The sequence below is a fragment of the Atractosteus spatula genome, chromosome 6 (assembly GCF_055471065.1).
Source record: "Atractosteus spatula isolate fAtrSpa1 chromosome 6, fAtrSpa1.hap1, whole genome shotgun sequence".
NCBI lineage: Eukaryota > Metazoa > Chordata > Actinopteri > Semionotiformes > Lepisosteidae > Atractosteus > Atractosteus spatula.
Genome location: NC_142711.1, coordinates 47519530 through 47540332, shown reverse-complemented (window position 1 = coordinate 47540332; position 20803 = coordinate 47519530). Strand labels below are relative to the sequence as shown.

Here is a 20803-nt window from a genome sequence, read left to right as displayed (position 1 = left end):
CCGCAAAGGAACGCGGCAGTCTTATTTCACAAGATCACTGTATAACGATATATTTTATTTTTATTTCAGAAAATACTCTGTGATTGCAAAGACAGATATTAAAACATGAACAATCTACAATAGGCAAATTGTAATATATCATAAATGCAGCAGGCCGTTAAGCTGAATTTCACCAGTGATTTCCCGATACGGTAAAGTATGTTGGAGAGACGTGTGCTACTTTGAAAGATTTTAGTTAGGATATGTACCTTAAAAATAAATCAAGAACTTTACTTTCTTGCCACGTTTAAGAGTTAGGCTACATCACTGGAAATCGCTGGAATTTTAGTGTATCTACTTCCATTCATTCATCTACGAGACCTTTTCAATTTGCTCACAAAATCTCTCTCTCTCTCTCATACCGATTAAATTCGATAGCTTGACCAGAAGCTTTTGTGTAATTAGTGAGTGACCTATTACTCCCTTTTCAACTGAATGTTTAATTTGCGATTTTTAAAAAAAAGGAATCGGGGCTGAAGAGAGGCCTTTTAGCGGTTTTTAACCATGAAGGATTGCGATGCAGATAAAGTAACCGCCTGGCATGGTCAGACACATGCTAATTAAACGAATTTCCAATAGACGGGGTTGTTAAGACACAGTTCTCATTAAAAAAAAAAACTTCCAAATTTAGTAGTGTTAAAAGTAATCAAAAATGTAAAATGTTTATTTAGATAGACTTTTTATACTGTGCAACAGTAACAATACAATAGTTTTACATACAATCGACCAATACAGATATTTCAAACACTGTGGAATAAACACCACAAAACAGTTTCCTAACATGAAATGAAGGTCTTTATGTAGGTTATACATAGGTCTACACATCTTTTAGAGAATCAATGTCGTCCCTTCCTTTCACACCTAACACCTAGGTTGTGTAATATTATACCAGCCAGGCCACACCTCATGGCAGTGGCACAAACATGAAGAACCATCTCTTAGACTGAAACAGAGTCCCGCTAGCAATAAAAAGAACTCAGCTTATTAAAATTGAAATAGCTTTAAAGCAACACTTGAATGTGTCCTAGCAGTTGTCCTTTGTTTCTTATTAATACGCTCTATAAATACATCTCATAATACTGCCTCTAAGTAGGATATATAGTAGTATGCAGTGCGGCATACTAAAAAAACAAACTGCTCCTTTTCTGTTTTTCTCTGACATGTACCCGCTTTAGGTCAGAAGATTGCAAATATCTGAATATATATTTCGATTTGTTTTTCCTTTAAAGTCGCAACGCCCGTCAAGTGTGACATAGGGAATGTTTTACAGTTCAAAGTATCTGTTGCCGGGAACACACAACTTCACGCCTGGCTTCATCCTGCTCTTCCTCCTCCTCCGATGATGGTGATGATGATGATGATGACACGGTTTAGAAGGTCAAAAAATCGCAGTTGTACACTTTAAGTAGAGGCAAATCAAATGTCTTGATTGAAGCTATTGAACCATGAACAAAAAAAACAGACTGTACAAAAAGGGTCTCTCACAGCCTCTTCGATTCACACCCATTTTCACCCAGAAAAAGCACTTCTCGAGCTTTCCTGTAAACGCTCTGCCATCGTTCCACGTCGAACTCTCCTCCGAAAGGGGACTTGCTGTGCTTTTTGTTTTTGTTTTGGCTGCAGTCACAGTAAGTACAAAATAGAAAATACATGTCTGTAAGTTTCTATTGAAGCGACTCCCACTAGAAACTGTCACATATATATATAAAAGCTTCTACTACAGAGCAGAATTGGCATGGAAAGAGCTGAGTGATGTGGCGTTGGCGGGAGGGGGGGGCGGGCATGTCGAAGTCATCCCGAAGACGTGGAGGAGCCGTTGAGGGAGGTTTTGCGAGCTTTGCTGCAGAAGGGGGACTGCCGGCTGGGGTTGGGATTGGCGCTCGTTCCGTTGACGGTGGTGGAGATGTGGGGGAAGTGGGGGTGGGGGGACTGGACCGGGGTACTGGGGCTGGGCAGGGAGGAGGAGGTGGAAGGGACTCCGGCGGGGCTGCTGGCCTTGTCGCTGCCCGAGTCGCTCTCCATCTCCGAGCGGGGGCCAGGGAGCCCTTCATGCGCAGGGTTCACCTTCAGCCGTTTGCAGCTGGGCCGCACGCGGTACTTCAGAGGGAGGGGCCCGTTCTGGGGAGAGGAATGTCAAAGCCCAACGTCACTGGGAGCAGGGTCAAGGTCAAGCCTTTCAACAAAATTCACTTGGACATAATAAGGGCCAATTCGGAGGTTTAATGCCCTACTTCACTGTAAGTGCGCCCATGAGAGGACCTTTCACTTAACTCAATTTTAAACAAACACAGATAATAAGCTACCCAGCCAAGATTTACTCATACTTTCAGTGTTTTAATTAGCGGATTCATTTCATACTGTATTTGAAACCAATGTTTATCATTTCAGCAGCAGTGTTACACTGCAAAAAAAAGATAAGGGAGATTTCAGATATTTATTTTAAAAAAAGCCCCGAACACCATGACATGACAATTTACGATTTTAACACTTGAATAAACCAACTTTTTATAGCATGAAAAGCAAAGTCTTTTTTTTTTAAGGTCGAGTCAGTTTCTTACCCTTCTCCAGGTATAAATATAGGCAATGTCCATCAGTGTGTAATAATCTTTCAGTGGCTCATCCTCATACATGACTTCAATCTACATAAAAACATACTTAATTAGTATCTTCACTGCGCTTTGCCACATCTAACGACACCCATTAATATTTTGCAGCCACAAAGTATACACAGCATGTCTGCAAACACATACCAAAATAACACCATATATATTTCTGGTAAAAATTATATAGTTGGCAATCATTTTAACCAACCAATAATGGCACTAAAATCACAGAATTCTATCAGCCAGGATCATTTGTCAACACACAAATCATGGTTTTACTTCATATTTAAGCAACCATAACCTTTTAAGATATAAAAATGTTTCACATGTAAAAACCTTATTTATTTGGCAGAGCGAAGGCATTTACCTGAAATGTACAAGGAATATCCATCTTACTCCGGAGAAACTTTCTTAAATGCATCACTGTCATGGCTGCAGGGCAGCGCAAATATCTCTTGTCATTCACCTGTAGACAAAATTAAAAAAAAAAACATCACATATCGCACATACATTCACACACAATAAAAATACTGAGCACTATACAAGTTCTGAATATCCATTCTGAAAATAAAACCCAACATTACCTCTTCTTTAGTTTTGTCTTTTTCTGCGGCGCCTTGCTTTTCAGCCCTGTAACAGGGAGACAAATATTCACTTTACTTTTGCTTTAACAGACGTAGGAGAGAGCGTTTCCCGTTTGGTTCACACTTACTTGCTATGATCAAAGAACTCAATGGACAGGCTGATGATTTCATCATCGGTGATGATTCTCTTGTCTTCGTCGGCAACTTCCCCCCTGTCTTCATTGGATCCGTTGGTAGCTGAAAAATTAACGTGCTAATCAGCAAATGGTCGACGCTCTTTAAATGAACTACGTGAAGTATCGGAATGCAGTTCAACTGCCGTGTCATACAAAAGGCGATATACTGTGAGTGAATTCAATGCAGAGATTTAGGTAGGTGTTTTAAATATAAGGGAATGCAATACTAAGGATAAGAAAGTTATATGCTTTACACACAGTAAAAATGCATGAATGACACTGAAGGAAACCAAGTGTGGCTCCAAGTCATCTTACTTTCTCTAACGATGTTGACATTCTCACAAAAATGAAAGATCCATATTTCTTATACAAAAGAACCAATGTTTTGTCTCCCCCCCCCCCTTTAAGGTTTATTTTTATTGAGAGAGAAAATTTGTTTTGTTTTTCTTATTCTCCCGCTGTGACGCTTGCGATTAAACTCAGATTTCCTGGCAAAACAATTTTACTTTTCCCCATCAACGTCTAGTAGGAAGGCAATTTTCAAAAACGGCAGGATGAAACGGACACTAACAATGAACTTTTGCATAGTTCTGGTCACCAAAACAAATTATAACAAACTGTTACCCATCGTATTCTGCCTATTATGTACTTATACAACTGCTATTTCGTAATCACACATGTAGTAATCCAAACATTATACAGTACACTGTATTAAATTTAAACAATTAACATTAAATCCATTAAGAAGTTTGAACTCATTACCATCTATTGAAGGGTGAGCAGCATAGAAATCTCTCCGTCGTTTCATTTCATCTGAGTAGGAAAACAATCCATTAGTGAATTTAAACTGAATTCATAATGCAACATTCAAAACAGAAGCCCCACCATGCCCAGTACTTACTTTTGAAGAGACCAGGTACCAGTTTGTACACAATGTCTTGCAGAGTCTTATCTGACCTGAAAGGCAAGCATCTCCATTAGGTGATCACTTGCAGCTTTGTGAATATTTTCAACAATTTCAGGTCCATCCGACACCTTTCAAACATTTAAGGGAGTCAAAAGTCTTGAATTCCCCCCCAAAAATAGAAGAAAATTGTTTGTTGTACGTCTATATTGTAAATACATGCACTTGCATACTTTGCTCATTATCTGTAGAATTATGCAACATAAAAGGATTACAATACACTGCAATATCATCTTGACACATGTACTGCTAATTTCTAGCTTGCCAATTCATTTTAAATAAGCTCAGTGCAATCATCAAAATAGATAAGTCCATGCAGCTTTAATCAGAAAAAAAGTACAATGCATGCAATTCTTAGATTCAGGAGTAATAACTTTTAGAGAACTTTGCTAAAAACAATAAGAGGAAACAAGTGGATTGGAGTAAATGAATCCTACAAAGGACAAGAGATAATTATTCAAACTTACCTAATATTAAGAAGAGGTTTTGTTTTATGAACCTGGACATCACAGATTGGACAATACTTGCTGGATTCCAAATACCCAACAATGCATGTTTTACAGACTGCATGAAAACCAAATAAAGCACAAAAACATACAAATGTAAATGCATTCATCAAACTGTATTTCGAGGTTAATAAAGCCTTCTTATAGAAAAGCATATAAGTAAATAAAATCACATTTAAAAATCCCAATAAAAATGCATTACTGGCTTCGGATAAATAAATGCTGTTATCTCTACAAGTCTGTCTGTATATTGAAATCTTATAAATAACCTGTCCCTGTCTGGAAGTTATATCAGTTACTTACATGAGTGTAGACATTCTATTATGGTTGTCGCGTCTATGAAATATCCACCACAAAGTACACACATCAAATGAGGGTTTAGCTCCGTTATCTTGATCCTTGTTGTTCGATGCATTGTCATGGAAGGCAGTCCTAAAAATAAAATTTAAAAAAATCTATAAATATTTCTATTCTTCATAGGCCTAAAATTTGTTCTCTCTCTTTGATCTTTGTGCACACATACTATAATAAAATAAACATCTTATTACCAATATGATTACCAAAGACAGCTGCTGAACGGACCCTACATTTCCTTTTAAATCCTTTAACAGAACGAAATGTATGGTGGCATGCATTTAAAAAGCCCTTGAGGTATTCACACATCCTCACAGCTGTTTCACTTAATTTAGTGAGAAGTTAAGAAGTTAACCCTCTAAATTGGTTTAATTATTTAAAAGTTGGATACACAGTGACTGTAAAGAAATCACAACGTATGCCTTCGTTGTTGAAGGTTTCTTACAACCTTTAGTATATAGGAAAACATCGTTTTCATTAACAAGTGACAAAATCACTGATAATATAAGGCACTTCATTTCGTGTCGCTCGGGCGACCCTCATCACGCTCCGGAGGTTCAACTTTGAAATGTACACCCTTTGAGACAAGGAAAACGTCACTAAAACAGCCGACTTATACGATATCCTAAAACATACATCAAATCAAGACTTCAGTCGACTATGAAGCTCCACGAGAAATGGGGAGAAACGGTCAATTAACACGCTGCGTTGCAGCCAGGTTTATTTTCAAGACAACAGCGCATTGCAACGGAGATGCACCGCACATGTGTCCTTATCAGAGACTCTTGCCCTTTTATTACACCGTCCGATGTTCGGGAGCGGTAAACTCCCGTTTACTGGTGCCCAAACACGGTAATTCTTATCGTTGCTATAGCAACTTAGGTTATACTTGGCGTCTCGCCAAAGACTGAAAATAGAGCGGAGCTCCTACAGAAGAACCAGGCTCCTGCGGAGGCGATTGCACATAAACCCGGAATGTTACCCATCTTGCCCTCGTCCACATTTGTTGGGATTATCAACACATGCATGTTCGCAAGTCTGGCTGCCATTTCACAAAAGGTTCCCTTTAAACATACATTGCTTGAGGTGGATTAAAGGAAAGGGGGCCATCTCCACGTCGACATCCGGAGCAAGAAGCAGTTTTTTTTTGTACCCTCAAGATTTCTGTTTGCAAAACGCTCCTCCATGAAAGAAAAAATATACGATTTCCACTAACGTAGCAAGGGGAAAAATGAATTTATGACTCCGGGGGCAAGCACGGCGATCCCAATTTACACCTTAAAGACCAGCCGATAACAAAACGGCTCGACCTTAAAAGCTTACATAATTCGTTTTCTCCTGTCCGCCAGCCAGTAAACTAGTTAAAGTGAAAGGTACGGGGTCCTGAACGCGCAACCAAAACCGCGAAAAAACACAAGTTTGTTTCATACAACTCCCGTCATGAGTGTGGCAATATGCACATAGAGCTACCACTGGTTTTCACGGCGGCACTGTTGGGTCTTGAGTGCTGGAAAAACAAACGTAGCCTACTCTTGAAGAGAAAAAAAATGCACTAGAGCCCAGAACACATTCGCAATCTATTAGTCGGGGGGAGTATTTACTATCACCTTTAAAATAGCGAGCGGTACTTGCACGGTATTTCCCAACCAAGAGCACGCAAATAGAGCGCAACCGAAGCCGTTATTTTTTCTAGCTTCCTGACAAACATAATAATTTGGTATGTGCTAATTCGGCAAAATAAAACTAGTTGTGCCCCGATACGGCTACCTGCGTGTACCTTGCATGACCAACAGCCAAAACAAATTAATGACCTAAACGAAATGGATATGAATATGAGTGTTGCTGCTATTTACGGGGTGCACAGAAGCTGACGAACGCTATTTGCCCACTAACACCGTATTTTCAACACTCACGGAAAAACACCAAACTCAGGCTACGTTTCCCTGCACAATAAGCTCAGAAGCTCAATGACACCGTGATGCTTTTCAGTTGGCTAATTAAGCTTTATCTATCAAGAGTCAAGCACATACGTGTTTTTTTAACGTTTCGGATAAAATACTACACTATTGTTTCTTTTTAACCAAGTGTGTGTCGAACTATCCACGTAGTCTTACATAAAACGTGTAAACTGAATGGGCTTTAAAAATAAAATATTTTTAATATAAGTGGATTGCATTCTTGACCCCCTGGTATACATCATTTTACGAAACGGTGAAGGCCATCCCTGCCTGCATAACATAAAGAGACTATTGCTTCAACAATCCATAAACGACATGATGTTTGCACAACTGCTCCTAGTTCTAGGGCTGCTTGGCATAAACTTGGTATATATTACATATAACCGCAGAGTGTGACACCGTCGAGTATTTCAGCTAAGCAGAGCAGCAGAGCTACAGTTAAGTCAAAACTACTTAAAGGTTTTTTAAATTATCGTACTGGTCTAAATAATACGCCTAGAGGCCAAAAGCAATCAGCTGCCGATGGCGGCGTAGGTCCCAGCATACACTAACGCTTTCACGTATTATGTAACATTTTCTCACAAATACATTACCTTCCTTGGATAGTTAATGAATTCAAATCCACTGCTGTTCCTCACGCTGTGTATGTACTGTGTGTTCTGTGTCTGCGGTTACAGTTCCTCAATAAATTTGTTACAGCAGGTTGCATTCCTTCTCCACAAACACATGATCGTCACTTCAATTTTCAATTTAATTATTTTGAACGTTTCCTAACATTTAAGTTTCCAGTTGCCTGAATTACATACAGGCCTCCTCTTTATGAAGAAAACATAGCTTTAAAAAAAAAACTCTGGAAGTCAGATTTTATGTTTTGCCCATGATTAAAAACCTGGCAAGGTCAATGAACATATATATAATCAAAATATATATATGAAACAAAGCCTGTATATGGAATGTGCATCACATAGAATCAAAACCCACAAGTGAAAACAAGAACACGTTCTGAAACAATCTTAAACATTTACTGTTTACACCTCTACTAATAATGTTATTACCATTTATGTCAAGGTCGAACTGTAACCCATGATTAACCGGTACGCTTATCATGCTCTGCAAAACGACGTCAAATCCAAAATAACACATCGTAAAGTAATTCATAGAAACCTGACTTGTGCTATAGAGAACCCATTCTTCTGCAAAAGTTCAAAGGTTTACCAAACGTTTAGTTACTCCTGTAGCAAACTAAAGCATCAAATATTAACGTGCAAGAACCTCACAGTCTCCTTATCGCCGATGTAGACATCAGTTGAATTGAGATTTGATTAGGGAGCCACCAGAACAAATACAAAATCCCAATGTAAAGAAACAGAGCGTTTCATCTTGAGAAGCACTGAATCCATCCGTCCTATGGCTATAGTAAAAAAAAAATCGTTAACAAGTCCCGTTTTGAATCGCAGCTAGTTAACAGTAAGTCAAAAGATGGATCTTTAAACGGGTCAAGGCCAGAGTTTGCAAAACAAACTGTAACTACATTAACCCCTTCTTACATCCCCGGAGCACAACAAAAAAGAAAGAATGTTTATGATCTGGAAGAGTTTCGCCCCTTCATGTTCATCAAATGAATGGAAGCTCATGTCAAATACGGCCATTTGAAACGACATGGTTCAAGAAAACCAAACGACACTGGAAACAGACTCAGTTGACTTTTTAAGTCAACATGCAGTGAAACGAGACTTTATTACAAAAGGTTTCTGGCTACGCGTGTTCAAAATGATTGGAAGGGCTCGATTTTATATTTAATAAAAAAAAACACATCTCAACACTGCCAATCGCCATCTTTAACATCAAAACGCTTTCGGGTCCTCTACATCTTAAGTTCATAAAATCTCAGATTCATTACCTGTGGTAAACCTAAACACTTAGATAGGTTCCCGTGTCCCTAAAGATTCAATATCTATAAAATAGCTGAACTGTGTTAAGATATTCCGGTTAACAAAACAGTTTGAATCGAAGCTCTCTGAAACACTTGACCCATCTTGCTCTGAATTCTGAGAACAGCCAGGTTTTCATCGAAGTCTAAACAAATTTCATGAACAGTTCAACAAACACCTTGTAACAAAACAGAAGTGTAAATATTTTTCTACAAGACAGCTAATTCCACAGTACACAATAACAATGCCAGTAGAAGAATGGAACTAAATTTAAAAGTATTGTACGCAGCGAAACTGTTAAGTCCGTGTGGTTTAGCGCACCGCTGTCAGACCTTGCAACGAGCGGAGACCTACTCTCCTATTTAAGATGTAAAAACATCCATAGCATCCGCCTAATCCTTCCATAATTCCACTATTGGTAAGAAGAGAGACGGAATAATACGTACCCAGAAACTCTGGTGCGGGTTGGTGAGATAGGCGATGGATAGACAATGAAAGTTAGAAGTCGATCAGTAGAAAATGAATGCGAGCCAAGCGGCCATCTTGAAAAGAACTGCAGACGCTGTCAATTGCAATAAGCGTAAAGCAGCACTGAGCTCATTTTAGTTACAAAAATCCTTCCTTCTCTCCAGGCTACAGCCCCGTGTGGCTGATAAGCATGGAGAAATCCAAAATTTAGAACTATTCCGGTCCAATTTCAGTGATCAGGCTGCACTACCTTTGTGGCGAGCTCTTAATTCAGTTGTTTGAAAAATGCAATGCTGATGGTTCAGTGGAAACTGACACCGTCCCCAAAATGGCTTGTAGTTCGACCGCCCCGCTCTGTCACGTGGTCTCATTCCTTAAGGGTGGCCTGGGAATTAGTGTCGGTGTAATCAGAGATTTATCAATCCCTAACCCTCAAAAATGCCATTGAATCTTTGTTTTCTTCCCTTTATTTGGCACCCTCAGAAACCATATAGTGTGTGTTGTAAACAAAAGGCTTATATACGGAATTAAGCGAAAACCTTTACAGACGCACTGTGAAAGGTAGAACCAGGGGAGAAACACACGAACGCATGACGACCAGCTCTCTTCTTGCAACAAGTAAAAAAAAAAGGAAGAAAAAATATTGGGGTTAAAGGCTTGCGTGAGAAAGCCGAGGTTCTATTTGATTTCAACAATTTTTCTTTATTGCTACTCCCATTCTAGAAAGTTGTTTAAAATTGAGCACCGATGTCGATTTAGAGCAAATGCTGCATTGTTAAAATACCAAGGTTTTATTTTCTCATGGAACTATTCGTCAAGCACTAGTTTAGTCAATTAACTAAATGTCTTTAGTAACCAGCTTCTGACAAAGGTTTCAGAATAAAGAATCAAGACTTAAATATGAGTGGTAACGGTAATGTTGTTGTTTTCTTACTTAGAAGGCAGCACACAAATTCAAATGTCCGAAGAAACCACTTGGAATCCACAACATCCCATCAAAGCGGGCTTTTCGGTCGGAGCCAGCAAAATACGATGTATACTAGTTTAAGTATTTGAACCTCGTTTTTGCATTGTTCTGTAACAGCAGTAGTTCATACGGTAAATGTAGGGATTTTCAGTAAGGACACAACGTTGACTTCTTGGGTTTGCATGGATATTTTTAATCTATACACACATTTAAGTGTTATTCACCGTCTTCGTGCAATCTGTGGTGCTAGCAGGGCAGATTGGTTACGTGTGCATTTAACAAACTTATCCACCGTGCTTTAAATAAGTCGTTTTGACATTGTGACGGCTTTCAGCTGCACACAGCAAAACGGATCCACTGCCATATCACGTTACCATTACATCTATATTCTAGGTTATACTTTATTAGTTTTCTATATATGTAAATAGAAGGTCTGTTGGTATCTTTAAGGCACCTGGTCGCATAAACCGCGTGTTTAGAAGATAGACTAGCCAGTACAGAATAAATAAGACGCTTGTAACTCTTATGAAATCGATCTACTCAAAAACATTTGATCTTTATTAATGAAAACGCAAAAGCATATTCAATGGTTTATTAAATTACCAGTCATCCCGAGATCTTCTCTCTCACACACACACAATGAATGATTTCCGTACTAGGAATGATTTATTGGAGTAATTTATTCATTATATAAAAAAAAGTTTAATCGTTCTTTAGTGCACTTCGCAAAGAACAAAACCGACAGCCAGTAAAAAATATACTTTGAAAGCGTCGAAATCATATCAGGTCCCATCAATCGTCGAACAGGGTCAGATGATGAGTCGGGCTCTGAAGATGTCGTCCATGTCTTTACAGCTCGTGGTTTACATCTGTGTGGCCTTTTCGAGGCTTTTTGCAGCGTCTTTCATCTTACCCAGCAAGTCCTACAAATACATTCATATTCACAGCTTTGAAACGACACATGCCCATGTATACTACTAATTACATAAACTTTGTGAAGCGTAATCTCACAAGCGAGTTAAGTTAAAAACAATATTAAAAAAATAATTTGGGCGGGTTTATTTTGTTGCTCAGAACCTTCCTGAACGTTTTCTCAATAACAGGGACATAAATCGTGAAACAGTACAGCACGTCCCTTTAAGTTCTGTCCGCTGTGTCACTGTACATTCAACTTATTTAGAATCAAACATTTTAGGACTTTAACCAAGTTCTTAACAAACTGACATAAAAGATTAATTTAGCACTGTAGTCGCCCAAGAGCACATTTTTCAAACGCAGACAAATTAAAGTATTAACATAATATTGTCGATGGGGAAAATAAAAACCTGATCATTTACTCTGTTAGCTTTTCCTGGCTTCATAAAACGAAGTCGTAAAAGCAAATACACTGTTTTCAACAGTGTAAATAAAGTGTAAAACAGCAAAAACAGTTCAAGTCTTCTAATATCTAAAAATGTGTGTATTGTAAAGCAAGTCTGTGTTTAAGATTTTAACGTTAATCGTTTTCTTAATGTTCAAGGGAGAATCGTCTGCTTGCTGCCTTTCAGAACACCAATCTTCTGATACCATTCTAAACGCCCGATTGATAAATGTAAAGCTTCCCCAAAGTGTTTCACAAATGTTTAAAAACATTTCGGGTTCTTTGTAAAAAAAATTCAAAGACAGCAGAAAACTTTTCATTTCAAGTTCGAAATCGTTCTATCGATTTTCCATTTCAAGGCCTAGAAACCGATTTAACAGCGATATTACATCTCCCCCCCCCACACGCACACAAAAACACACTTCAAAGTTTGCGTTTTAGGAATGAATTAAATTAATTTCCATTTAGTTTGTTTTGGAATTTTTAGATTATAAACATAATGGAAACGGCTCCACTGAACTACATGCTAGGATAACTCAAGCAGAAACTACAGGACAGGGGGTGTATTTAATGAATCCAGTAAATTGAACCGAGTAAAAAACGGTTAAAATTGAACTTCACAATATGAACTATACATTCCAATTTAGACGTGACACCCCCAAATCAATCTTTAACCTCGGGGATCTCAGGTATGCTTAATCGAGTGTGTGGAAATAATACAAGATCAAGATCCCAACAGATACCCATCTGAAATGTCAAGTGATTAAATGTAACATCAGAGGTCTAAGAATCATTCACACAATACCCATGAAATGTGCAGGTTTCCCCGAAGTTTCTTCCGATAAAAAAAAATGCTCTTTTCAAATTTGAGACGAGGTTATTTGTGTTGTCCTTCTTCACTGTGGAGATCTTAAAACTTTGTGCGATGATGTAAAAGAACAACTCAGGCGTTGCCATCATACATAATGTCAGGCTACTGCCTTCCGCTGCTGCTGATTTATATCCTGTTCAGATAAGCGTAACCTGTGTGTTGATCATAAATTCATGTCAGGGGTGTCCCTGCTTGTTCACCAAAATCCAGTCCCCACCCCATCCCCCCGTTTAGTAGCGGCCTTGGGAAAATCTTCGGCCGTGGATCGCTGGTGGTTTCAAGGAAAGCTAGAGTGAAAAAAACATTTAGTTCGGGGAAAAAAAACACTTAACTTGCTTCGAATGTTTTTACAAGAAGCTACTTCTGAAGAGTCATTTTAATTTACACTCGTACAGTGAGATCGAATAATGTAAGGCGTTGGTTTGCAGTAATTATCCCAACTGACTAGGTTTTAAAATCAACCAAATCCATTTAGCCTAACAGCAGAAATATTCAATTATGGCTTTTTGAAGCCAATTATCTGTCCATTGGAATTATAACAGACATTTAAGAAAAAAAAAGTTCGGTTTGAATGTACCTCAGCTTAATGCTGTTATATATAATCAGTACTATTAAACCAACGATCCCAAACTGCATCCCGGCGAAAGCTTTTGAAAAATACCTTCAAAACTCTATTCTGCTTTAACTTTAGTAACTTTAGTCGAATGCCCATATTCCGTTCATTGTGTTGGGGGCTAAGGATTTGTCCGAAATAATAACCTCTGCAGTTTATACTCTATTTATACCCTTAATTACAAGTGAAGGCAGAACGATAAGCCAAATAGAACCAATAACCAAACCATATCAGGTTAAACCATGAGGTTTGCTAGAAGGCCTACCCAAATAATATATATTTTATATTCAGAATCGAATTGAGGTAGGTATGACTCAAATTTATTCTATAATAGTGGACTGCACTTGAAGAAAATGTAATTAAAAATTTAAAAGGCGGTTAATTTTATCGCCACACAACGTCCGTTATTTTCCCAGCCTTACTGTCGACAATATTTGATGGGTTCTACGATTCCGAAACCAGTCGCCCAAAATTATGCCATCGGACAATCCCAACTGGAGTGAAAATATTGAGTCCGATAATCATTCTGAACAAATAAACCTTTCGTTCGTGTTTTAATTGCTACCTTAAATTAGTTGTAAATTTAACTACTGGTCCGAAACAAATCGCTCAGAAGATCAAAAGTTTAATTTTATAGGCTGCCGGGAAAATCAGTATTTGTATTATACCCGAATATTTACCGAAGCAAAAGCACCACCTTAACTAATAGCACATACACTTTTGCTGAAACAAATCAATTTTTGTTATACCTGCAGTTGCTCCATTGTGCAACTGAAATGAATTTCTTCCGGTGATCTTGCGCCGCTGTTCTGCAATGATAATAAAATTATGCAGACATTAAGGTATAAAACACAGGCAATTCTAATTTAATGAAGGTATATTCATAGAAGATACCATACCTCAACATTGAAGGTGATCAAATAAGACGGCTTGTTAACTTTGTGGACGTGACTGTTCTAAAACCGAAGAAAAGTAACAGGATAATTAATCCAAAAACAGAAACTCATCTGCTGCTAAGTTATTACAATATTCTTCAAGTTTTCACGGATACCTTTATCTGATACTCCAGGCGCCAAGCGACATCACAAATCTGAGGAGGGCATCTGCCTAAACTAAAACAATTAACACAGTATTTACAACAGTTGGTAATACTGGCAATCATACCTAATTAGGTTACAGAGATTGTAAAATCTGTGAATTTCTAATAACTCGTGCTATATGCAATACACGATAACAATAAAATAATAATTTAGTACACACTGCCAACAGATATACAAAATGTTAGTTAGTTAAAAATGTTACATTGTACAATGCTTAAAATGCAAATGTTGCCAATAAATGAGAATGTTTTTGCCATATACCAAACGTGAACAGTCTATGTAAAGAAAAGTACGTTTTCCATCTTGTAGAGAATTTATATTTCCTTGGTTTCCTAACACTAGACCAATTAGATACGGTTTGTTTTAAAGTCTGTTATAAAGTCTGCATGAAATATCTCTAAAAATTAGGATTATATATACATATGCTCATGGATGTAGAATAACACTATTGGCACGTATCACAATTCAGCCAATTTAATACAATCAAAAATAACTGATAAAACAACGTTTAAACAATTACGAAATACTTTGGGTACTTAGCAAGTTTTGATGGAGCAAATAATTTAAATATCTTCCAAGCAAACGAAACGTGAAGCGTGTAAAAAAGCAAAAAGAAAAAAATAGTGAGACATACCTTGCTAATAAGTGTTCTAAATCACTTTTGTTTTTCTACAACAGAAAAGGATTGCACAAATATTACCAAAACAAAACACTCATTTTGTGAGGACATGAATATTAAAACTGATGTACGTGTTAAGTAAACTTCAAACTTCAAACCTGGTATTCATTGCAAAACATGTCTATTCTTTCTGGATCGTATTTAAGATCTTCAAGACACGTGCTGAAACAAAGCACAGAAATGGGGAAAAACTGTTTTAAAATCTAGCTTCCACAATACAAAAAATATTGTCAATTAGACTGTAAACGCCCGTTACCTAATCGTAGATTTGTCAGCGTTTTGCTTAACAAACTCCAGGATGCAGGTCGTTGTTGCTACATGACAGTGTTTTAACAATGTTTGGTCGACGTGTCTAAACTCAGGACCACCTGAAACGGAAGAAATAAAAACACTCCCTCCTTAAAATTTACAGTCTTATTTGACACTGACCGTTTGAAATTTATCACCACTCAACAACAGCAAATGTAGGTTAGATCTGTAATTCAGAAATGTATATCGATGGTTTAGTGTTATGCGAAGTATAGGTATTACCCATCAACATAGCAAGAAAACTATTTTACCACTAAATTTGATATAATTTGAAATTAAATGTTAACACAAATTCGGCGATAACTGGAGCGCAAAATAGAAGCACGCGGCAGACCCACTAGCTAGTACAATTTTACAATTTACGTGTTTCGATATTTACAGTATAATTGCTTCAACACAACACATCAAATTTCATAAATCTGGAAAGGGGAACCTTAAACAAGTTATCACTCGATTTAAAGTAGCATTTGTAGACTGTAATCTTCCGTTACAATTATGTTTGCGCTCTGACCTTCATTGTGACTACCGAGGTAACTTTTTTCCAGGCGTTTGAAAGTTAATATTGCTTGCCAACCACATCTTAGCACTGACAGTCCAATGAATTAACCCAACTAATTGTTTTCAAAGATGGAAACAGACTATAACTTTAAACCAGGTCTTCATACGAGAGATTGTTCTGCAACCGTCAACGTTTAATATTGTCGGATATTGTTCTTCAGAAGACACTTGATAAAATCACGTAAACATTGAAATGTTTCAGGTTAGTGATTTTAGTTCCCAGGTACATGTAATGAAACGGGATTTTACTTAACATCACGACAACGGGTAAGTTTGTTTCGCCACAGCGTTTGTAGAACAAAACCTTCACAACAACGAATTACTTCCAGAAATACTGGATTATCACTACCCATAATATGTATTTTAAAAATGACCGTTTCGTATGTCTGCGCTAACGACGCACTAGGTACGCAGATGACATAAGACATGGGACCGAACACATCGCATCGATAAACAGTTTTATTTGTTACTCTAGTCTCATTAAAAACTGTACTGAGGCTGTATCTCCGCTACTCGGGTCGCAAGGTCCGTTTTCTCCTGCTTACTCTTCCGGTATGAACTGTTAACTAGTTAGTTTTCTGTCTACAAGCGCTCTTGTTGGCTTGCAAATAGGCATCGCCGAAAACGTCACCACTCAAGCGCAACTTGCCTCTGACAGCCGCAGGAAACGAGAAGGTTTGCCTCGAAAACAAAGGAACACGGAGCTGTCAAGTAACCACAAAACGCAGACACCCCGATAGCCAAGAACACAGCAAAAAAACAAAACGAATCATCGCGATTACAAACTCGCACAAGATCGGTATATTTTCCGACAGCGGTTATTTTAGGACTTTCATTGTCCAGTCGCCTGGTCGCATTACGATCCCGCCTGTATTTTGAGTTCATTGAGCAACCAATGTTGCCGGTACGAAAATGGCGTTTTCGCACCATCAACCCGATAAACTGAAAAGTAGAGAACATGTTAAACCCATACATTACGGTCCTAAAAAAGCTCGATCGCAAGAAACGAGCCACTTAAGGCGGAAAGGCAAAACAAAGGGAATTCATTTACATCGCCCGCCGTTGCTGCAAATACGCGCAATCTACGAGCACACATCTGAAAAGACAGAACTTGCAAAGGTCCTCAAGAAGTCCTTCTTTCGATAAATACGCGTGAATCTGTCTTGACAAAGTCACAACGACACCGCTTTGTTGTGCGGTTATGGCCCTGTTCCTTGTCTGTGCAAGTGAAACCTTCACAAAAGCAGGGAGCTTGCCTGCGCACACAAAGGGGAGGGATAGAAATCAGGCTCTCACCTAAGATCGCACGATCGGAGTGGGAAGAGAGCAGGCTCTGGAAGGCTACCTTAATAAACACCGCGAATGTTTTCGGGTCAAAATAGTCCGTATCCGTCAAATACTGAAGCCCCCTCTGCACAAACTCCGACAGCTCCATTGTGGTTGTAAGTGACCTCCGACACAGGCCCACGTGACAGAGGCTCAGCTGATCACTGCGGGTAAAAGCCAATTGAATCCCACAAGCTCGCGAAGTGAGTTGGGCTGCTGGGTCGCTTTCGCTAAAGCAAGGATGATAAACTCAGTGCTAGCTAAACCAGATAAAAAAAACAAACCCTTTTAAGCGGGGATAAAGGAAAAGGGGAGTTTTATTTTGTTTGCCTGACACATTACACGTTTCAATTAGTGTAAATGTGGCGCACATTTTTTAAAGAAAAAATATTATCACGTCCTGGCTTCCTGGGGTGCTATGTACATGGAATTTGTACGTTCTCCCCGTGTTTGTGTGGGTTTTCTTTGGGTGTCATGGCTTCCTTCCACAGTCCAAAGGCATAATGGTGGGTTACCAGCATCTGGGAAAATTATCCCTGGTGTGATCGTGTCTTTGTGTGTCCTGTGATGGACTGGGATCCTGTCCAGGGTGAATATCCTGCCTGTTCCTCGCTGGGACTGGCACCAGTTCCCCAGCAACTCTGTATAGGATAAAGTGGTTAGAAATTCGACGGATTATTAAAATAATGCTTCCTGTTGGGCCACTAGTTTTTGAGCTTTTTGTTCCCCTGAGATCTTTATGAGTTTCCTATATTGGCTATGAAATCAGTTATTGGATTAGTGTGTAAATAACCCCACATTTTCTAAATATTTAAACTTGAGGATTTTGCATGAATAAAAAAAACGTGTATGACTGTTTCTTTGGGACAAAGATATTCCTTGTGTTTATACTACAGTTTTAATCACAAATAACAATACTAATAGAACACACTGGGTGTCCTTATTGTTAACTGTTTCTCTCTTTATTAGGAGACCACCTTTACTAATGGAGCCAGTGTGATTTGAATCTCAGGCAGGCTTGTAACAGTTGTACCAAAATAATATAATAATAATCATAATAATAATAATTGCTTACACTTATATAGCACTTTTCTGGACACTCCACTCAAAGCACTTTACAGGTAATGGGGACTGGATGATGTGATGGCAGCCAGAGTGCACCAGTAAGCTCACCATACACCAACTATCGGTGTGGAGATGAACTGAGTGATGAAGCCAATCTGTAGGTGGGGATTATTAGGAGGCCATGATTGGTAAAGGCCAATGGGAAATTTGCCTTTGGATTTCAACAACCACAGAGAGTCAGGACCTCGGTTTTACATCTCATCCAAAGGATGGCACCTTTTTACAGTATAGTGTCCCTGTCACTATACTGGGGCATTAGGACCCACACCGACCACAGGGTGAGAGCCCTGTACTGGCCCTTCTAATATCTTTTCCAGCAACAACCTTAGTTTTTTCCCAGGAGGTCTCCCATCCAGGTACTGACCAGACTCACACCTGCTGAGCTCCAGTGGGCTGCCAGTTGTGAGTTACAGGTGACTTGACTGCTGGCAAAAGTCCTTTTAATACCTCATATTCTTAAAATTGTCCTTTCACGTTATTCAGGTTTTTTTTTTTTAATTTTTCAGACTTGCTCTTAATAGAGAAGCTCCTGGGATCCTATTTTTGAATACAGCCACCCCACAGGCTCAATTAAAAATATTTGTTTACAGGAGTTTTCTTACTTCTCATTTAGAGCCTTAAGAGTTCTTTTAATAATGAAGGGTCCCCAGTTGTAATTTACTGATACTAGGACAGTTTTAGTGATTGCTCTGGGAGAAAATAGGGTCCAGATGGATTTTATAATAATGCTGGATAACCACTATAGGTCCCTGGGGGCTTTGTTAGTATAAACACAGGCAGCAGTGTGGAGTAGTGCTTAGGACTCTGGATTGGAGAGTCATGGGCATAGGTCTCGGGTGGGACTCTGCTATTGTACTATGGAGCAATGTTCGTCACTCAAATTGTTCCTGCAAAAGGCCCTGTTGTGTAAATGTGTACTCTCTGGGTCAGCTGTTCATTCCCATAATTCCTAGCAACTGCATGCTCTGCCATAATCACCATAATCCCGGTGGGTGCTCCTCATAAGATATAGAAATAAAAGGGATGTACTGAGATCTCCTATCTCAGTATATCATATGTACTCTTTTGGCTAAGATCAAGTGTAGTATTATATATCATATTTTAGGGGTTCTGATAATGACTTGAGGGCCCGGGTGAGAGATCACTCAAGGAGAAATCTGTACTATTTCAGATAAGCCATAAACACTGAACTTTTGTCACAAGTTCTGTTTAGTAGCAAAGAATGTAGGAGATTCCACTTCCTATATATCCACCCACTTTGAATAAGTCATCAGCAAGCAATGTAGGAATATAGTGCTTGAGATCAGTCAATATGGAGTCTGTTTCCCACAGGTCCGAGGAGGAAACTTTGAAGATTTTGGTGTGACAAGTGCAGCTCTGCTCTGCCCTTGCTGGGATCTGATCACAGTTGCTTGCAGGCTCAGAGCACACACAGCATCACTCCCTAGACCTTTGGATCCCAATCCTGGAGCTGGTGACCCACACACCTGTTGGTGTTTGTTCCGAATTCTGCACTGTCTAGCTCTTTAGGGGGTTCCATCACTTCCGTATCATGATCGGTGCCACTGTGTCTTGTAGCATTGGCACAGGAAACAACGTTTGACATATTGTTCAATCTCACTGTGGATGCCAGGTGACCAGACACGACTGCAGGTTATAGCTTCCATATAGCTTGCGATGTGCTCGTGTGGAGACTTGCTAGAATAGCTTCTAGGTCTTGGGGTAGAATGAAAACTCTGCATCCCCACAAAAGTATACCATCTTAGCAATAAACCTTGTTTATTGCACACATAGGGCAAACTGGATGAAGATTCTCAAATGATGCCATATTGGTCAATCCTGTTTCGCAAAAACCCTTCACTTGTGAGTGAAGTGGATCTCTTTCTGGCTAAACCTTAACCTGTTTAGCACACACTGGGGATCCTGTCTGATGTGGGTCCAGCCTGGGAAAAAAAACCGCCTGGCACAGCGGTATCCAGACTGGACTGTCGCTGGAAGGTTCTCCCCTTGCGGGGGTCTGTTTGTCTCTCCGGGGAGGTGCTCAGTGTGTCTTAAAGGGCCCCCACAGCTGCGGCTCATCCTAAATTAGCCAGGACAGCTGTGGCTGTTAGGGCAATGTGTCGTCCTTAATCCAGGGCTCCGCCTGCACACTGAACGCGCCCCCGCATAATGCCACATAGGCCAGACACAGACACACACACTCACACTAGAGCCAGTTTTCCCAGAAGCCAATTACCCTACCAGTATGTTTTTGGACTGTGGGAGGAAACCAATGTGAAAATAGGGAAAAGATACAAACTCCATGCAGACAG

General features: G+C 39.2%; 2 protein-coding genes across 2 annotated transcripts; both read right to left on the bottom strand.

Annotated features, from left to right (window-relative positions):
• Nucleotides 1–670: 670 nt before the first annotated feature.
• On the bottom strand, nucleotides 671–9908 carry bmi1a (BMI1 proto-oncogene, polycomb ring finger a). Its single transcript, XM_088918736.1, has 10 exons — nucleotides 9562–9908; nucleotides 5176–5304; nucleotides 4834–4930; nucleotides 4304–4359; nucleotides 4165–4215; nucleotides 3355–3463; nucleotides 3227–3272; nucleotides 3010–3108; nucleotides 2598–2678; nucleotides 671–2157 (listed from the first exon to the last, which is right to left on the bottom strand). Exons 2-10 carry the CDS (start codon nucleotides 5291–5293, stop codon nucleotides 1831–1833), a joined length of 984 nt encoding a protein of 327 aa, XP_088774862.1. The 5' UTR covers nucleotides 5294–5304; nucleotides 9562–9908; the 3' UTR covers nucleotides 671–1830.
• A 1304-nt stretch (nucleotides 9909–11212) lies between these two features.
• On the bottom strand, nucleotides 11213–17494 carry commd3 (COMM domain containing 3). Its single transcript, XM_088918737.1, has 8 exons — nucleotides 17337–17494; nucleotides 15430–15541; nucleotides 15272–15335; nucleotides 15129–15163; nucleotides 14446–14506; nucleotides 14294–14350; nucleotides 14144–14203; nucleotides 11213–11473 (listed from the first exon to the last, which is right to left on the bottom strand). The coding sequence occupies exons 1-8, from the start codon at nucleotides 17473–17475 to the stop codon at nucleotides 11414–11416; spliced, it is 588 nt and encodes a 195-aa protein (XP_088774863.1). The 5' UTR covers nucleotides 17476–17494; the 3' UTR covers nucleotides 11213–11413.
• Nucleotides 17495–20803: the final 3309 nt, after the last annotated feature.